This window comes from Macaca nemestrina, chromosome 3 (genome assembly GCF_043159975.1).
Source record: "Macaca nemestrina isolate mMacNem1 chromosome 3, mMacNem.hap1, whole genome shotgun sequence".
NCBI lineage: Eukaryota > Metazoa > Chordata > Mammalia > Primates > Cercopithecidae > Macaca > Macaca nemestrina.
In genome coordinates, this window is record NC_092127.1 from 190,616,092 (window position 1) to 190,634,374 (window position 18,283).

Consider the following 18,283-nt stretch of genomic DNA (forward strand, 5'->3'; position numbering starts at 1 on the left):
TCCCAGCTACTTCGGAGACTGAGGCAGAAGAATCGCTTGAACCTGGGAGGTGGAGGTTGTAGTGAGCTGACACTGCGCCATGGTATTCCAGCCTGGGTAACAAGAGTGAAACTTTGTCTCAAAAAGAAAAGAAAAGAAAAGAAAAACTGGATGTTTGATCTACTCTTGAATTGTCTTTCAGTGTCTCAAAATCATTTGGTTTGGGATCATGATCAGTATTATGGCCTGTTGACAATGTGGGCCAAGCCTGTTCCCCATGCTGGACTGTCGCCTTCTTCACCCTGGGCATGAATTGGTCATGGACTCTTGTTTTTCTAAATCCTCCTCTCTCCCCAACTCGGATACTTTAGGGGTCATCTTGTCGTTCCTTGTTTTGAAAGCCCCTCTTAGAGCTGTCATTTTTTACGAAGGCCTTCTCATGGGAAGGTGTTGAGGACCTTTGTTCTCATTGCACTGCCAGGAGCCACGTTCTTAAATCTAATACCTCCTTATCACACATGGCTTTGAGGTCCCTCCTAATATTTCTATATCAGCAGAGCCAGTTTTTGTCAATGTCCTCATTTCACTACAGTCACTCATGATACTGGCTCAGAATTTATCAACATTATGTAATTCAAAATATCTGACCTTTCACATTGTATTCTTATGAGTTCTTTAGTATCTTGAGTTCTCATTTTTCTTGTAGCTTAGTATTTAATTTTTTTAAATGTTATAGCTGTATTAATTGGAAATGTTAAAATCTAGGGATTATTTAGCTGGATATTTGCTTTGATTTCTTGGTTGATGAGTCTTTCTCCCCCTTAGTTTTTTTATTTTCCTAAATATGTGTTCATTGTTGCATTAGCATGTTTGTACTAGCTTTTTAGTATCTAACTGGGATGGAGCAAATTACCATTTTGTCCTGTGATGATAATACTTTGATAAAATTTGTTTATTTGATTCCTCGTGCTCTCACCTGCCTTCAAGCCATTGCTGTTGTTACCTCTGTCAAGATACTTTTTCTGTCTCTACATCCATGAACACATCTTTCAGCCCAGCTTTCTTGGCCTGGCTGCTGCCTGTTAGTTCTTCTGGTTTCAGTGCAGGGGACATGTCCTCAAAAGCCTTGTTCAACCGCCTGCCCCTCCCCACACTAGAAGTCAGTGAGTACCCCTTTTCCTAGTAACAAAGTATGGAGTCCAATATAATGAACACGTGTGTATTCATCGTTCAGCTTAAAAGCTTCAATATTACTTGAGTACTTTTGTTGTTGTTGTTGAGACGGAGTTTAGCTCTTGTTGCCCAAGCTGGAGTGCAATGGCGCAATCCTGGCTCACTGCAACCTCCACCTCCCGGGTTATTTTTTATCTTTTTAGTAGAAACGGGGTTTCATCATGTTAGCCAGGATGGTCTGGAACTCCTGACCTCAGGTGATCTGCCTGCCTCGGCCGCCCAAAGTGCTGGGATTGCAAGTGTGAGCCACCGAGCCTGGCCTACTTGAGAACATTTAAAGCCCCTGTTAATCCTTTCCCAAGTGTGTTCTTCCCAGTTCAGTTCCCTTTTCTATTCTACATTTAGTCTTTATCATCCCATTTTAATGCTTGCATTTATTTATGTATGTATGTATTTATTTATTTATATTTTCTTAAATATATATATGTCCTTAAATGATAGATTGTATTTTTTTGCTATTTTAAAGTTTATATAAATTATAGCATATTGTACTTTTAAATTTGCTGTTTTCATTTAACATTGCGTTTTTGAGATTTATCTGTGTTGACAGATGTAGCTCTAAATTATTCATCTTGGCTGCTATGTAGTATGTCATTGTACAGATATACTAGGTTGTTTCCAATATTTCAGTATTAAAAACAATGCTGCAAGGAAAAAGTAAATGCTGGGAGGAATATTCTGGAACATGTGCGAGGGTTTCTCTATCACGTCACCAGGATTGCCTGACCATAGGGCATGCTGGTATTCAACTATCCTGACATCACTAAACACCCTCCAAATGAGTGGACTCACTCACATTCTCACCTGCAGTGTGATAGAGACCTCATTGCCGTACAGACCACCGCACTTGGTATTACCACATTTTTAAGTTTTTGCCAATTTGATGAGTGTGGATTAATATCTTAGTGTGGCTTAATTCATGTTACTTTAATTACTAATGAGGGTCAGTGTATTTGTATGTTTATTTGTCATTTGAGTTTTTTCAATGACTCGCTTGTTTATCTCTTTTGCCCATTTTCAATATAGTGGTTTGTCTTTTTCTTGTAAGTTTTTTATTTTATTATGAATACTAGTCTTTTGTTCACTTATATAAATATCTTCTCCCAGTCTGTGATTGGTTGGTTTTTCTCAGATTGGATTCTATGTCTTTGATTTACAGATGTTTAAAAACTATTGCCAAATGTGTAGTCTTTTCTTTTAAGGTTTGTATCTGTCTGTCTCATTTAAGGAACCCTTTCTTACTTGGAGATCATAAAGATACTCAAATTCTCTCTTTTTTTTTTTTTGCCTGTCGTGTGTTCTGTGATAGCAAATTCTCTCTTAATAAAGTTACTTTTTACACTGAGTCTTTAATTCCCTTGGAATTTGTTTTTATGTAGGTGTGAGGTAGAGATCTGATTATTTTTCCGTTTGGGTAACTTTGTTATAACTATTGTTATTGTAAGAACTACAGTAATTTGTAATGCCTCTGTCATTTGTGAATTTTGACAAATGCATAGGTCTGTTTCTAGGCTCTCAATTCTGTGCCTTTGGTCTATTTCCATATTCTTACACAGTCTTAACTTCCTATAGTTTCATTACAGATATGTATTCCCAGAGTGTTGACTACCTAACGTGGTCATCGTTCCATTGCTAGTGATTGCCTTCTCTCTACTGTAGGCTCCTTGAATTTTTTCAATATTTTATTCCAAGAAACAAGCTCAGTGTCTACTAGTTGATAGGTAATCCTTAAATGTTACTGAAGGAAAGAGTAAAACCAGGGACTTACATCTTAGTTATCGAGTGCTAAATATAGCTAATGGATAATGGGGGCGGGGGGCAATTTTTAGGGAAAAATACGTAGCATTCATTCTTACAGCCTGTATTCACCAGGTAAAGGAATTTTGTCCAGTAGTTTATATATTATTTAAATATTAATTATTTGTAGGTTATGTGTTTAAAGAACTAGCATTTTTCATAACAGCTGGCACATGGCAGGATTTTGATGAATACAATGAATGAATTCCTCTAGTTAAGAAAAGAGTCTTCTTAAGAATATTTTTAGGGTCGGGGTGGTGGCTCACACCTGTAATCCCTGCGCTTTGGGAGGCCGAGGCAGGCTGATCACAAGGTCAGGAGTTTGAGACCAGCCTGGCCAACACAGTGAAACCCAGTCTCTACTAAAAATACAAAAATTAGCCGGGCATGGTGGCACGTGCCTGTAGTCCCAGCTACTTGGGAGGCTGAGGCAGGAGAATCATTTGAACCTGGGAGGCAGAGGTTGTAATGAGCCGAGTTCTCACCACTGCACTCCAGCCTGGGTGACAGAGTGAGACTCTGTCTCAAAAAACAAAACAAAACAAAACAAAAAAACAAATTTTTAACAGTGAATATGTATTTTATAGAAGACCCTTTTTACAACTTTGAGGAAAGTTATTAGTTGTTCAAAAGAATATATTTAAATCATATATTTAAAATGTATTTTGAAGACAGATATTAAGTTCCCATGGGCAATGTATTACCACCTGAAGTTCCTGGGTATAAGTTGCACTTTAGTTTTGAAGGACGTCTGGGTTGTTTCCAGTTTTGGGCTGTTAAAATAAGTTTACCATAGACATTCATATACAGGTTTTTGTGTGTACTTAAGTCTTTATTTTTCTGGGATAAGTGTGCACAAGTCAATTGTTGGATCATATATTTTTTAATATATTGCTGAATTCTGTATGGTAATATTTATTAAAGGATTTTATGTGTATGTTCATGAGGGATCTGGTTTTGGTATCAAGGTACTACTAGTTTCATAAAATGAATTGGGAAGTGTTCTTTCCTCTTGTACTTTTTGGGAGATATAATGTGGAATTGGTGTTAATTCTTCTTTAAACATTTGATAGAATCCTCTAATGAAATCATCTAGGCCTAGACATTTATTTTGGGGGAGTTTTAAAATTATGAGTTCAAGTTCCTTAATAGTTATGCAGTTGCCCATATTATCTCTTTCATATTTGGTGAATTTCAGTTGCTTGTGTTTTTTGAAGAATTGGTCCATTTTGTCTAAGTTGTGAAATTTACATGTGTGTGGTTTTTCATAGCATTTCCTTATCCTTTTGATGTCTTAGGGTCTGTAGTGATATTCCCTGTTTCATTTCTGATATTGATAATTTGTGTCTTCTCTGTTTTTTCCTTGTCAATCTACTGAGAGTTCTGTCAATTTTATTGATCTTTTCATTGATTTTCTCTATTATTTTTCTATTTTCAATTTATCGATTCCTTATTATTTCCTTTCTCTGCTTGATTTGGGTTTATTTTGCTTTTCTTTTTCTAGGCTTTTTAGGTATAAGCTTAGATTATTGCTTTGAGACTTTTTCTTTTTTCTCATGTATGCATTTTTAGTGCTATAAATTTTCCTCTCAGCACTGCTCTAGCTTTAACCCATACATTTTGACATGTTATAGTTTGTCCAAAAAAAAATTGCATCAGAGTTAAACATGCAAGGGAGAGTTTATTTAAGATTACAGCAATAGGGGAGAGAGATTGAACTCCAAATACCACACTGGCAGCTGGAGATTTATAGCCAACAGAGGGGGTGAGGGTTCAGTAGATGGAAAATTACCAAAAACATCTTGGCTAGGTATCAAGGATGGCGGGCGTGGGGGTGAGGGATAAAAAAAAAAAAAAAACACAAATACGGGTTTTTGTATGGCATTTGGCTGGAGTAGAATAGTTATTGTCTAAAGGTTTTCTTTCCCGCTAGGCTGGCCTTTTCCTGGTCTTTTGGCTAATGAGAGCAGGCTTTTGTTAGGTTTTGTTTTTTGTTTTGTTTTGTTGTTGTTTTTGTCTGTGGTTATTGGCATTTCCACGCTACTGGCTTGTCTGGGACACATTAGGCAAAAAGAAACCTGGGACCCACCTCTGTGGGATTCTTTGGGTCCTGTGGTCCCTAGCCAATCTGCCTTATTTTCTCCACCTTTCCGAGTCTCTTGTACTTGCCCAGGGTTTTAGTTGTATCTTGGGATAGGGACAGGGAACGTGTTTACACAACCTTCCTGGAAGCAGAAGTCTCCTTATTGGCAGTTTTAATCGAACAAAATACTTGATAGCACCGGGGTAGTTTTGAGAAACCCTCCAGTGCATATTTTATTCCCAGCACCTCTTGCTACTTAGAGACTGCCTGCCCAGTGGGGCTGAGGCCTCTGTTACTTCAGAGGGAGAGGGAGTTTCAGCTGAGAATAAAGGAATCAGTGTTCAGCTCTGGCTTTCAACTAGAACTTGTGAAAGGGCACAGCAGAAACAAGAAAAGTATCGGCATGAGAGATCAAAAAGTGTTTTGTTTTGTTAATTTTTGAATTTCAGAAGCTTCCTTTTAAATATCAAGACTCAAAGCCTTGTATTTTTAGAGTTTAACATTATAAAGGAAGCCATTGAGTAGAGAGGATGCAAGAGACCCACTTCACAGGAGGGAGAGGGTACCTCCTTGGCTTGGAAGAGGTGCTGAGGGGGAGAGCATGAGAGCAGAACCAAGAGCTCAGCACACTTTGAAAGAGTCTTTGAAAGGCTCTGACTTCGTCTGGCCCCTCTGGGTTAGAAACTCAGAGTGGGGGTGGAAAGCCAGAGAGGGGAATGCAGTGCCCCACAGGCTGGGTCACAGTCTCCAGGAGTGCCAGGCCGAGGGGGCCGGAAGCAGTGCTCTCCAAGGAGCCTGAGAGGGGGCTGGAAGCTCCTGTGGTCCTGGGGTCCTGCACTCCCCTGATACGGAAGCCACGGCTGCCCATGTTTTCTGGGTTCTCACTGGTCCGTGGAGGAGAGCTGTGAGATCGGCAGCCAAAGGCCAGGTCCACAGGGAGGGTGCCGTTGAGCTTCAGGAGGTAACAGTGTTGCCAGAGCCAGCGCCAGGGCCCAGTTGGCAGAGGACGTATGTTAGATGCTGGCCGTGCCGAGAGCACAGAACTCACTGCAGTCCTTCGTGGACACTTCACCAACAGAGCAAACAGGGCAAGGACATGGGCAGCCGAGGCCCACAAGGGCAGGGTGGCCACAGCTGGGGACACAGGACCCTCTCTTCAGGTGCCAGGGGGCATGTAGGCTCCCTGAATCATCCACCACCCCAGACACCACCTCGGGAAGGAGAAGTGTGAGTGGAGGGAGAAGGACAGAGAGGGGAGAGCAGCTGGGCTCTTAATCAGCCAGCTATGAATGCCACACCGACCAAGCGCTTTTCCCAGCATTTTAACTGTAGGTTAAAATACCACAATCCATGTGTTCAGGCAGACTTTCAGTTGCAGATTACATAAAACCAAACTCAGTTGACCTAAACAATTAGGGGTATGTCTCAGCTTACCTGACCTAGAAGGCTGAAGAAGGGCCAGCTTCAGGCAAGGTTTGATCTGGCAGCCTACATTATATGAGCACACCCAGCTTCTCTCTGCCCTTTCCTCAGCCTCTCTCTTGCATAGCCTCCCCACGTGTCCCAGCAGGCCTGGGCAGTGCTTGCTGGGTTTCTCTCCAGTGGGGATGCAGAGCATCTCATGCAGCTTCACAGAAGGATGAAGACATGCGTCTCGCAGATGCCTTGGCAAGTGTCTCCCTGTGTCTCCATGACGATGAGGTCCGCTGGTTGGCTTAAAGGAGGGGGGTGGTGGGCACCATCATGAAGATCCAAGTGTCATTTTCTAAACAAAATGGAAAAGAAAGTATTGTATGGCCCCAAATAGCCTGTGTCCTCCACAAGTGGCAAATTTTTTTTTTTTTTAAGACAGAATCTCACTCTGTCATCCAGGCTGGAGTGCAGTGGCATCATCTTGGCCCACTGCAACCTCCACCTCCCTGGTTCAAGCAATTCTTGTGTCTCAGCCTCCCGAGTAGCTGGGATTACAGATGTACAACCACCACACCTGGCTAATTTTTGTATTTTTGGTAGAGATGGGGCTTTGCCATGGTGGCCAGGCTGGTCTTGAACTCCTGGCCTCAAGTGATCCACTCACCTTGGTCTCCCAAAGTGTTGGGATTACAGGCATGAGCCACTGCGCCCAGCCCAAGTGGCAAATTAGTTTATTCCTACCGTCAGCAGAAATAAGGGTTACACACTTTAAACCTGTTCCATGCATCAATTTAACAAATCCCAGCCAGGCACGGTGGCTCATGCCTGTAATCCCAGCACTTTGGGAGGCTGAGGTGGACAGATCATGGGTTCAGGAGTTCGAGACCAGCCTGACCAACATGGTGAAACCCTGTCTCTACTAAAAATAGAAAAATTAGCTGGGCATGGTGGAGCACACCTGTGATCCCAGCTACTCCGGAGGCCGAGGCAGGAGAATCACTTGAACCGGCAGGCAGAGTTGCAGTGAGCCGAGATTATGCCACTGCATCCAGCCTGGGCGACAGAGCAAGACTCCGTCTCAAAAAAAAAAAAAAAAAAAAAAAAAAAATTGCTTTGAATGTACCAAAAACAAGTGAAAGAGCTGTTTACTATTTACCTTTTGAGTTCTAATAGGAAGTGTTCTATTCTGTCTTCCAGAGCCCCAGCCACTCGTAAGTTGTTATTTCCTGGAGATTCTTATAAAATTTTCTTCAGGGTACTGACTATACCCCCACATGAAGAGGACTTTCTTTCCTGATGTAGTCTTTAGGCTCTGTTTTCATTAGGACCCACATAAATGATATAAGTACTATTTTGAAGTAATTCTAATCAAGACCTTTACATTGTTGCCATGTTATTTTTCTGCTTTCCTGATGAATATTCCTCCCATATGATATAATTTAAATATTATCAAAAGATTTATTAGCAAGGTGTTCATACATCACATAATTACTGCTAAATCTGTAGCACTATTTGAAACCCAAATGAACTTTTAAAATCTTTGTACTTTATTATTTTGAGTGATTTAATATTTTCCTATTTCTACCTAGAGTAAACTGAGCCATCCCCTTATTCCATCCGTCACCTCACAGTGGGAAGAGGAGCCTTCTGGTACTTTCTGTGCATTGCCTCTTGACTGGGATATATGCAGAGCAGGTTCCAGGTTCCACTGCGTGCAGCGCACATTGCTATTTTCTCTTCTATTCAGTTCACCTTTGAAAGTGCTGTTTGTGACCCACTAAGGAACTGGGACCCACAGTTTAAAATGGATCATCAGAGCCAAAGGCTGGCAGGTGGAGGAGCCTGGCTCCCTTTGAGTCACGCTGTCCAGTACAGTGACCACAGCCTTGCTGACCCCAGGGGAGCTGCGGGCCCCAGGCTCCAGCCAGCCCTGCTTGGCAGAGGCTTATGCTTCCCTCTGGGGACCTGGCCCATTTCCGTGGCTCCTCCCTGTCTCCACTCTGCCCTGCTGGTGACCCAGTGTGGCTCTGCCCTTCCCCTCTGACCCTGCACCTTGTCCTCTTCCCAGAGGAGTGGGCTCCTCTCCCTCTACCCATTTGTTGTGGTCAAGGGTGCTCATCCTTGCTCCTCAGAGCCCACTGCACAAGCACCTCCTTTCCCGGCAGCTTCCACGCCTGCACAGATGCTCATGAGTCTCAACCCTCTTCATTCAGCTTTCCTTCAGGAATCTTAGAGAAAAAAAAAAAAAAAGGGCACAGTGATTTCACCGTTTTCTTTTTTTTCCTTTCTTTCTTTTTTTTTTGAGACAGAGTCTCACTCTGTTGTCCAGGCTGGAGTGCAGTGGCACATTCTTGGCTCACTGTAACCTCTGCCTCCTGGGTTCAGAGTAGCCTCAGCCTCCCAAGTAGCTGGGATTACAGGCATGCACCACCACACTTGGCTAATTTTTGTATTTTTACGAGAGACCACATTTCACTATATTGGCCAGGCTGGTCTCGAACTCCTGACCTCAAATGATCCACCCACCTCGACCTCTCAAAGTGCTGGAATTACAGGTATGAGCCACCGCACCTGCCTGATTTCACGATTTTTAAGCCAGATCTTTGGCTTCTCCTCTGAGCTACCCTGTGGAGGTGGTGATTCCTCAGCTCAACTAACTGGTCACAAAGGCTGGAGCCCAGGGGTCCCGGCTGGGCACCAAGGCCTTTGGGCCTCCTGGTATAGCTGTCCCCACCCTTGTTGTCTACACATCTTGGTGCCAGACTTCCAGTTCCCCACCCACCTTCCTGCTCTTCTCCCTCCAGCCAGGAGTCTCTCAGAAATGCAAGCCCAACGCCTTAGCTCCACTCCCTAAAGTCTCTAGTGGCTCCCAGAGCTCTTGGGCTAACTAATGTCTGGTCTCCTCACCTGGCTCTTAGGGCTTCGGGTGGTCTGACTCCACCTGCTTCTCCAACTCCATTTCCTGCCACTCTCCATTCGTCATCATTTATTCAACAGATGTTTTCTGAACAGCTGTGTGCCAGGATGTTCAGGGTGCTTGCACTGTATGGGTCAAAACTCTGCCCTGGCCGGGCGCGATGGTTCATGCCTATAATCCCAGCACTTTGGGAGGCTGAGGTGGGCGGATCACAAGGTCAGGAGTTTGAGACCAACCTGGCCAAAATGATGAAACCTTGTCTCTACTAAAAATACAAAACTTAGCTGGGTGTGGTAGCATGCACCTATAATCCCAGCTACTCGGGAGGCTGAGGCAGGAGAATTGTTTGAACCCAGGAGGAGGAGGTTGCAGCGAGCCAAGATCACACCACTGCACTCCAGCCTGGGTGACAGAGTAAGACTCTGTGCACTCCAACCCTCCCACCCCCGCAAAGAAACCCCTCTGCTCTGTGAAGTCTTCAGGATAGAAGGCATGAGACAGCCAATACGCATATGGAATAAGAAACAATACAGGGGAGAGTGGAATGTGTGGAACGGATGTAGTGGCGGGAGGATTGCCAGCCTCGGGAAGGCAGTGTTAAAGAGGTTGGGGAGGGGGCAACTGAGCAGAAGCTTTAGTGGGTAAGGGGGGCCACGGGAGTGTATCAAGGTGGAGCGGGCAGAGGGGGCTTCCCATCCAAGCCACTCACAGGGTTCCAGACCCCACATGGGGTCAGGGCCACACTGCCCTTCAGGCTGCAGGTCAGGCTCCACAAGCTGCTTAGGTCAAGTGCAGCGGCATCAGCCTGGCCCAGGTGCCGTAGCAGCTATGCCGCTGTGGCCTTCACTCTGAGCTCTGTGCCAGCTGCCCTTTTCTGTGTTTTTGTTGTGGTTTTCACTTGGGTTTTTTGTTTTGGTTTGGTTTGGTTTTTTTTGTATCAAGAAAAATTATTTCAGGAGACCTCTGGCATTTTCCGGCAGACTCTGGAGGCAACAGAACCTTGGCCTAGGGCAGAACTGAGTTCAAATCTCAGCTCAGTCAATAGCTGTGTTATTCTAGCAAGTTACTTAACTTATGGAAACCTCACTTTTCTCATCCATGGAATGATAAAAGTAGCACCTTCTTTGCTAGGTTATTGTGAAAATTATTTATTTTTCAGCCGGGCGCAGTGGCTCGCACCTGTAATCCCAGCACTTTGGGAGGCCGAGGCAGGCGGATCACGAGGTCAGGAGATCGAGACCATCCTGGCTAACACTGTGAAACCCTGTCTCTACTAAAAATATATATGTATAAATTAGCCGGGTGAGGTGGCGGGCGCCTGTAGTCCCCGTTACTTGGGAGGCTGAGGCAGGAGAATGGCATGAACCTGGGGGGCGGAGCTTGCAGTGAGCAGAGATTGCACCACTGCACTCCAGCCTGGGCAACAGAGCAAGACTCCGTCTCAAAAAAAAAAATTACTTATTTTTCATCTTACTCATTCAACCACCATTTGTGAATTGCTCCTGTGTGCTGGGCTGTGTAGTAGGTGCTGGGGACACAGTGAAGACGCCGTGGGCCCTGCCCCGGGAGGCTGTGTCCAGAGGGCGGAATACCATGTGGCTGTTTTGCACAGCACCTCTCAGGTGCCTCACACAGCCTGGCACCCAGGAAGGCGCGTGTGGGGCAGCTGCCACAGCTTTCTCAAGATGAGAAGAGCCGGCGTGCCCTCAGGCTGGCTGAGACCCTGTGACTGTCACTTTCCTTTGGCTTCATTCCAGAGGCTGCAAGGACATAGCTGACACATTAAAAGCAGGGCTGCCATCACCTTTCCCTTATATCCACCACCTCCCCAGTTTGGCACCTTCCATCTGGAGCTTCGGTCAGGTAGACATATGAAGATACCCAGGCCCACACAGTACCTAGGGAGAAAAGCAAAGGCTCATGTACCTCCTGGGTGCAACCCCTTCACCCACAGCTGAAACTATTCCCTGCATAGCATTTCACTTAACAACTACTGAGATTTTAACAAATGCCACATTGTAGAATGAAAACATCATCTCAGCACTTTGCCTTTCACTGAATGTTAAATAGAGGCTAACATTCAATTTTTTTAGATCATTTTTGTTTTTTGCAAAAACATACCAAGTTCACCAAGAAAACAGATGCTGGGGTGTGCCCCCTCCCCACAGCTGGCACTTTCCCCTGCAGCCACTCACGGGAGACTTGGGCTGCCCAGAGCAACCCATGGGGGCTGAGCCCACCTCTGTGGGGTTTGACTGGGCTTATTTACACAGGCAGCTGAGAAGTGATTTCCACACATTTTGATGTCCACAGTAACAGCAGAAAATTGTATACCCTAGAGGATATTAAAATTCTAAGAAAAGTATTCCAGTTTGCTTCCATTTCCATAGTTTGGGGAACTTAAAACAGTCATTCTGCTGTGTGCTTGTGTCACTGTGTGCTCCCTCTGCTCGGCTCCAGAGTGCTTAGGAGACCCATGGGCATGGTCTCCGCCCCCTGGACATTGGTTGGACCTGGGAGACGAAATGTCCACGGATGGTCAACACGAGGGGACCAGCTGATGTAATGTAAATAACATGATTGACTCCAACAAATTAGGAGTGTGCTGGTTCCGAGGCTTTCACCTGCAGAAACATTCAGATATCACCATTTGCTGTCGGCCTGGGCGGCCATCTCCTCGCCCAAGGAGAGTAACGGGGGTCCAGCCCCTCCCTGTAAAGGATGCCTGCAGGCAGTGATTGCTTCTCTGTTCTTCTTCCTCGAACGGTTCTCCTGGGTGCTGGCACCTGGTGTTGGTCTGTGACAGCAGCTGCTTGCTGGAGTGATGTCTGACTTCGATGCTCTCATGGTCGTGTGACAACCACACTTTCATCCACACCCCTAGTGTGCTGGGTGCCACCCACAGGCTTCTCCCACATTCGGCCTCCCACCCAGTGGGACCCAGCTTCCTCCCAGATGTTCGGACTCTTGTTAGTTGTCGCTTCCCGCCGCAGTCACTTTGGTCACCTTTGGTCTTTGGTAGCTCACATGCTGTTTGTGCTCATTGCTCACGTAGACACCTGTGAGCATGCGTTTGCCCATGAGGCGTTAGGGACGGCACTCTGTGTGATGGCTGCTTGCATCACAGAGGCCCACAGAGAAGTGCAGCAGTGTTTCATGTGTTTGGAAATGTGAACCCATGCACATGAACAGACATTCACAGATCTCCCTGGCGCACAGTGCCACAACCAGCGGGGAGCATTGGTCATGGAAGGCTTGGCATGGGCTGGTACCTCCTCCAGAGAGGCCTTGCTGAAGGGCCGTGAAGGTCGGTTACAGAAGAAACACATGTGGTTCTGTGGCTGCTTCCTGTCTCCTGATTTCCTGGAAATTTGCCATCAATGAGGCTGATTTCCCCTGCCTCACTCCTCAGGGGCCTGAAGTACTCTCTTCTTCCCTCAGAGCGCCATGGAGAGTCTCCTGTGACATCCTTTCATTTTGTTCATTTGAACCCTGCGTTATGTGACTTGTATGTGTGATACACACGTCACGACAGACAATAACTCCCAGAAGGCCAGATTTGTGTGTGAGTTCTTTTGCGTTGCTGCCCCGCCCTGGGCTGCGTGTCGCGGTGCTTTCTGTGTAGCAGAACATCACCAGTATTGGAGGGATACGTGCACAAGGCACAAGCAGAAGGAAGGAGTTTAGTCAAAGGTGGCAATTTGTACATTATGTGTATTCAGTTTTTATTACTGAGAGGCTTTCAGTGCTTCTCTGTCTCACTCATTCAGTAAACACGCATGTATTACATGCTTTCTATGTGTGAGGTGCTCCTGGTAAGGGGGATCCAGGTCCCCAGCTGTTCAGTGTTGTGATCAGTACTTCGTCTGAACTGGGAGTTGTCAAGGATGCTCTTCAGAGCATTGTGACAGACCCCAGCCTGCTTGCTTAGGGAGCTAGAGGAGGTTTCTTTCTTAAGGAAAGGAGGAAGTCTGCTTGTGTGCAGATTTGAAGGATGAGGAGAAGTCGTGATATCAAAAAGGTGAGGAGGTTAAAACAACAACAAGATCCCACTACATACATATTAGAATGACTAAGATCAAAAAGCAAAAAAAAAAAAAAAAATTTAAAAACCCTTACATTATTAATTGTTGAGGGTGTGGAGCAACAGGCACTCATTCATTGCTGGTGGGGATGAAAAATGGTACAGCCACTTTTCTAGTTTGGCAGTTTCTTTCAGAACTAAATGCCATATGATCCAACCATTACACACCTAGGCATCCACCAAATTAATTTGAAAACTTATGTCCACACAAGAACCTGCACACAAATGCTTATGGCATCTTTATTTATAATCACCAAAAACTGTAACCCACCAAGATGTCTTTTTTTTTTTTTTTTTTTTGAGACGGAGTCTCGCTCTGTAGCCCGGGCTGGAGTGCAGTGGCCGGATCTCAGCTCACTGCAAGCTCCGCCTCCCGGATTTACGCCATTCTCCTGCCTCAGCCTCCTGAGTAGCTGGGACTTCAGGCGCCCGCCACCTCGCCTGGCTAGTTTTTTGTATTTTTAGTAGAGACGGGGTTTCACGGTGTTAGCCAGGATGGTCTCGATCTCCTGACCTCGTGATCCGCCTGTCTCGGCCTCCCAAAGTGCTGGGATTACAGGCTTGAGCCACCGCGCCCGGCCCAAGATGTCTTTTTAGAGGTGAATAGATAGATAAACTGTGACACATTCATACTGGGAAATATTATTCAGTGATAAAAAGGAATAAGCTATAAAGCCATAAAAAGGCATGGATGAATCTTAAATTCATATTGCCAAATGAAGTAAATCAATCTGGAAAGGCTACATACCATACGATTCCAAATTATGTGACGTTTTGGAAAAGGCAGAACTGTAGAGACAGTAACAGGTTAGTGGTTTCCAGAAGTTCTGAGCTGGGACTTGGGGATGAGGTTGGATAAGTAAAGCTCCAGGGATTGTTTTGGGTGGTAAGACTATTTCGTGTGATACTATAATGGTGGATAGCTGACACTATGCATTTGTCAAAACCAATAGAATGTGCAACAGCAAGAGTGAACTACAATGTATTTAAATTTTAAAAAGTCATTTATGAAGTCGGGGGAATCTCAGGATGGGAAACAGAATGTGACATATCAATCTAATTATATTAAATTTGTGTGAAACAGCCTCACTGGGGAAAGTTGTTGGGGGGCAGGGGAGGAAAAAGATGCTGACCTGAAATGAGTGGAGTCTTAAAGACAAAAGGCAGAAGCAACTGAACCCAATTACTGCACTCTAGTTAATAAAGTTGGTTTCCACAGGGGTACAGGTGAACAGTTCTGCTACCACTATGTACATACACTGCAAATATTGCATGTTTAATGGTTTATTTCACTTAACATAATGGCCTCCAGGCTCATCCATGTTGCTGCAGGTGACAGGATGTCATTCTTTTTATGGCAGAATAGTATTTCATTGTGTATATTTACCACATTTTCTTTATCCATTCACCCACTGATGAGCACTTAGGCTGATTCCATATCTTGAGTGTTGTGAACAGGGCTGCAATAAACATGGGAGTGCAGATACTTATTTGTCGTACTGATTTCCTTTCTTTTCCATACATCCCCTGCACTGGATTGCTGGATCATATGGTATTTTAATTTTTCTTTTTTTGAGGAACCTCCATCCTGTTTTCCATAGTGACTGCACTAATTTACTTTACCACCAACAGTATACCAGAGTTCCCCCTTTCTTTGCATTATTGCCAGCATGTTATTTTTTGCTATTTTTTATAATAGCCATGTAAATTTACATCGGGCTGGCCTCAAACTCCTAGGCACAAGCGATCCTCCTGCCTTGGGTTCCCAAAGTGCTGGGATTGCGGGTGTGATCCACTGTGCCCAATCACAGGCTATTTTTAGATTTCATATTCTACCACTTCAAATAAGACGCAAAATGCTTACACAAGCCATTGAACTCAAAAAAGGTGATTTATTAATATTTACCCAGATGCTGACCATTTCTGTTGCTCATCTTTCATTCCTGAAGTTCCAGGTTTCCCTTTGGAAGCATTTCCCTTCAGCCTGTAGAATTTCCTGTAGCATTTCTTTTAGAGCAGGTCTGCAGATGACAGACAGAGTACCTTAATTTTTATTCGTCTGAGAATGTCTTTAACTCACCTTCATTCCTGGAGGATGGAATAAAGAGTTCTGAGTTGGCAGTTCTTTTCTTTCAGTCTGTGAAAGTTGTAGTTCCACTGTCTTCTGGTCTGCATGGTCCCTGATAAGACGTCTGCAGTCACGCACATTGCCATTCCTCAGCATGTAAAGTGTCAATTTTGCTCTGGCTATTTTCAAGATGTTTTTTCAATTATAGTTTTTCAGCAGTTTGATTATGATGTTTCTGGGCCTGGTTATCTTTTATTTTACCATATTTAGGGTTGTTCAGCTTCTCAAATTGGAAAAAGTATGTCTTTCACTAAATTTCAGAATTTGAAGGCATTATTTCTTTAAGAAAATATTTTTCTGCACAATTCTCTTTCTTTTCTCCAGGAACTAAGAGAACACAATTTGATATTGTCTTTTGATACTAGCCCACAGATCCCTGAGTCTTTGTTTATTGTTCTTCCCTTCTTTAGATTGGATCATTTCTATTGATCTCTCTTCAAATTCAATAGCTGTTTTCTCTGTCATCTCTACACTATTATTGAGCTTTTCCTGTAAATATTGGGTATTTTTTGAGGTATCATGTGATTTTAATGTATAGAAAACTTGAGAGCCCCTGACTTAATACTCCAAGGCCTTCACGTCCTCATCTTAAAAAAATGAGGAGGACAATGTGGCCTTACCACTTCCCAGGGTTTCTAGGCGGAACTAAGGAGCATCGCTGTAAGACTCCGGGACTTCGATGCTTGGCGCAATTTGTCAGATTTAGCCAGGGAGTCAAGACTAACTAATAATGCCCAGGGAGTTCTATTCCCAGACATAGCAGGGTATTATTGTTCAAGATACTACCAAGAATCCAAAAGATGTTGTGACAGAAATTCTCATGATTTGAATAGTTGAAACGGGCTAGAAGCATGTGAATCATTGCACATTGTCCAAGTTGTAAAAGTGCGAAGGTGCTTGACAAATGACCCTAAGAGTTTGCAGGGGACACAGCACAAGCCACTAAGTTTAGGACAGGCTGAGACAGAGGCAGGCACCAAGTGCCAGGACCTGTGAGGGAGGGCAATGACCAGCATCAAAGAGACCAGAATTTTCATCTTAAAATATGTTCTCAAATAAAAGTACAATGTACAAATTTGACCGAAACCTACCATCAGCATATGTTGTAGGAATTTTTAAGTTAGCTGAGTTCATAATTTGGGCTGCTGTAAAAAGAATGTACATAATTATGTTAAGAGTCACACAGGCTGGAGTCAAAAGGAATTGTTCTCAAATCTGCTAAGTACATTTAGTGGTATATTCGCCAAAATTATGTTTTGATATTAGACAATTGTATTAAGTATTAATGTGCTTATGCATGATACATTGGCTTACTTGTTTTAATGTTTAATAAAATGTGATACCCATTAAATATCCTAAATGGTACAGATTAAGAGTAGATGTTTTAACTAAAGCTAGTCTCTTATTATTAACAGAATATCCAAGGTATCTCCAAGCACCCAATTCAGATTACTAAACCTAAGAATTTTAAAGGTAACTCATTTCTTACTATCTTGCTAAATAAAGTCTTTGGTAATTGTTTTATGAGACAGGGTGTCACTCTGTCACCCAGGTTGAAGTGTAGTTGTGCGATCATGGCTCACTGCAGCCTTGACCTCCTAGGCTCAGGTGATTCTCCCACCTCAATCTCCTGGGTAGCTGGGCCTACAGGCATGCACCACCATACCCGGCTAATTTGTGTGTGTGTGTATTTTTTGTAGAGATGAGGCTTTGCCATGTTGCCAAAGCTGGTCTCAAACTCCTGGGCATAAGTGATCCTCCCACCTCAGCCTCCCAAAGTGCTGGGATTATAGGTGTGAGCCACTGTGCCGTTTTTAAAATTTTTAAAAAGGTTACTTGTCATTGATTTTCTGTAGAACTAACTGCTTCACCTTCCTGAAGTTCTTTGTATTTGCATCACCAGGATTTAAATATACATTGAAAAAATAAAAAACAGCTAAAGTGATATGGTACCTCCCTGTTAGCAGTTTACAAGTGGAAATAGATGATAATTATATCAGGAAAGTAGCTTTCCTCCTACCATCTCTCCCCCACCAGCCTCCCAATAAAGAAAAAACAAACATATAATAGCACTGGTGCTTATTAAAGTCTGAACATTACTGGAAATGTTTATAAAAGCACACTAACACTCTTAAAAAGAGTCTAAGAGCACATTATAAAGCACACTAACACTCGTCTTTCTTTTAAACTATTCTGCTGTAATGCTGATGGGTACATTTCTAAAAAAGAAAAAGTTCAAATCTGAGCAAATGAGAGTTCTGCTGCCCATGCCCTGTACACGTCCTCCCCTTGGCAGTGGTGCTCCTGCCCTTCTCTTGGGGGCCCTGCTGTGCAAGAAGGTCCTGGCAAAGCAGTGAAACCCGATGAGCAATCTTGTCTCTTCTCTCCTTTCCTCTCCCCTCCTCTCCCTTCCCATCCCCTCCCCTCTTCTCTCCTCTCCTCTTCTCTTCTCTTTTTTGAGACAGAGTCTCGCTCTGTTGCCCAGGCTGGAGTGCAATGTCATGATCTCAGCTCACTGCAACCTCCGCCTCCTGGGTTCAAGCGATTCTCCTGCCTCAGCCTCCCTAGTAGCTGGGATTACAGGCATACACCACCACGGCGAGCTAATTTTTTGCATTTTTAGTAGAGATGAGGATTCATCATGTTGCC

The 18,283-nt window shown here is 44.0% G+C and overlaps 1 protein-coding gene across 1 annotated transcript in view; it reads left to right on the forward strand.

Annotated features, from left to right (window-relative positions):
* LOC105483936 (DNA polymerase nu) overlaps positions 1-18,283 on the forward strand; it is a 156,814-nt gene that overhangs the window by 85,862 nt on the left and 52,669 nt on the right. Inside the window, exon 17 of the mRNA XM_071093915.1 lies at positions 17,050-17,107. Coding sequence (XP_070950016.1) covers positions 17,050-17,107 — 58 coding nt within the window. The remainder of the gene's footprint in view (positions 1-17,049; positions 17,108-18,283) is intronic.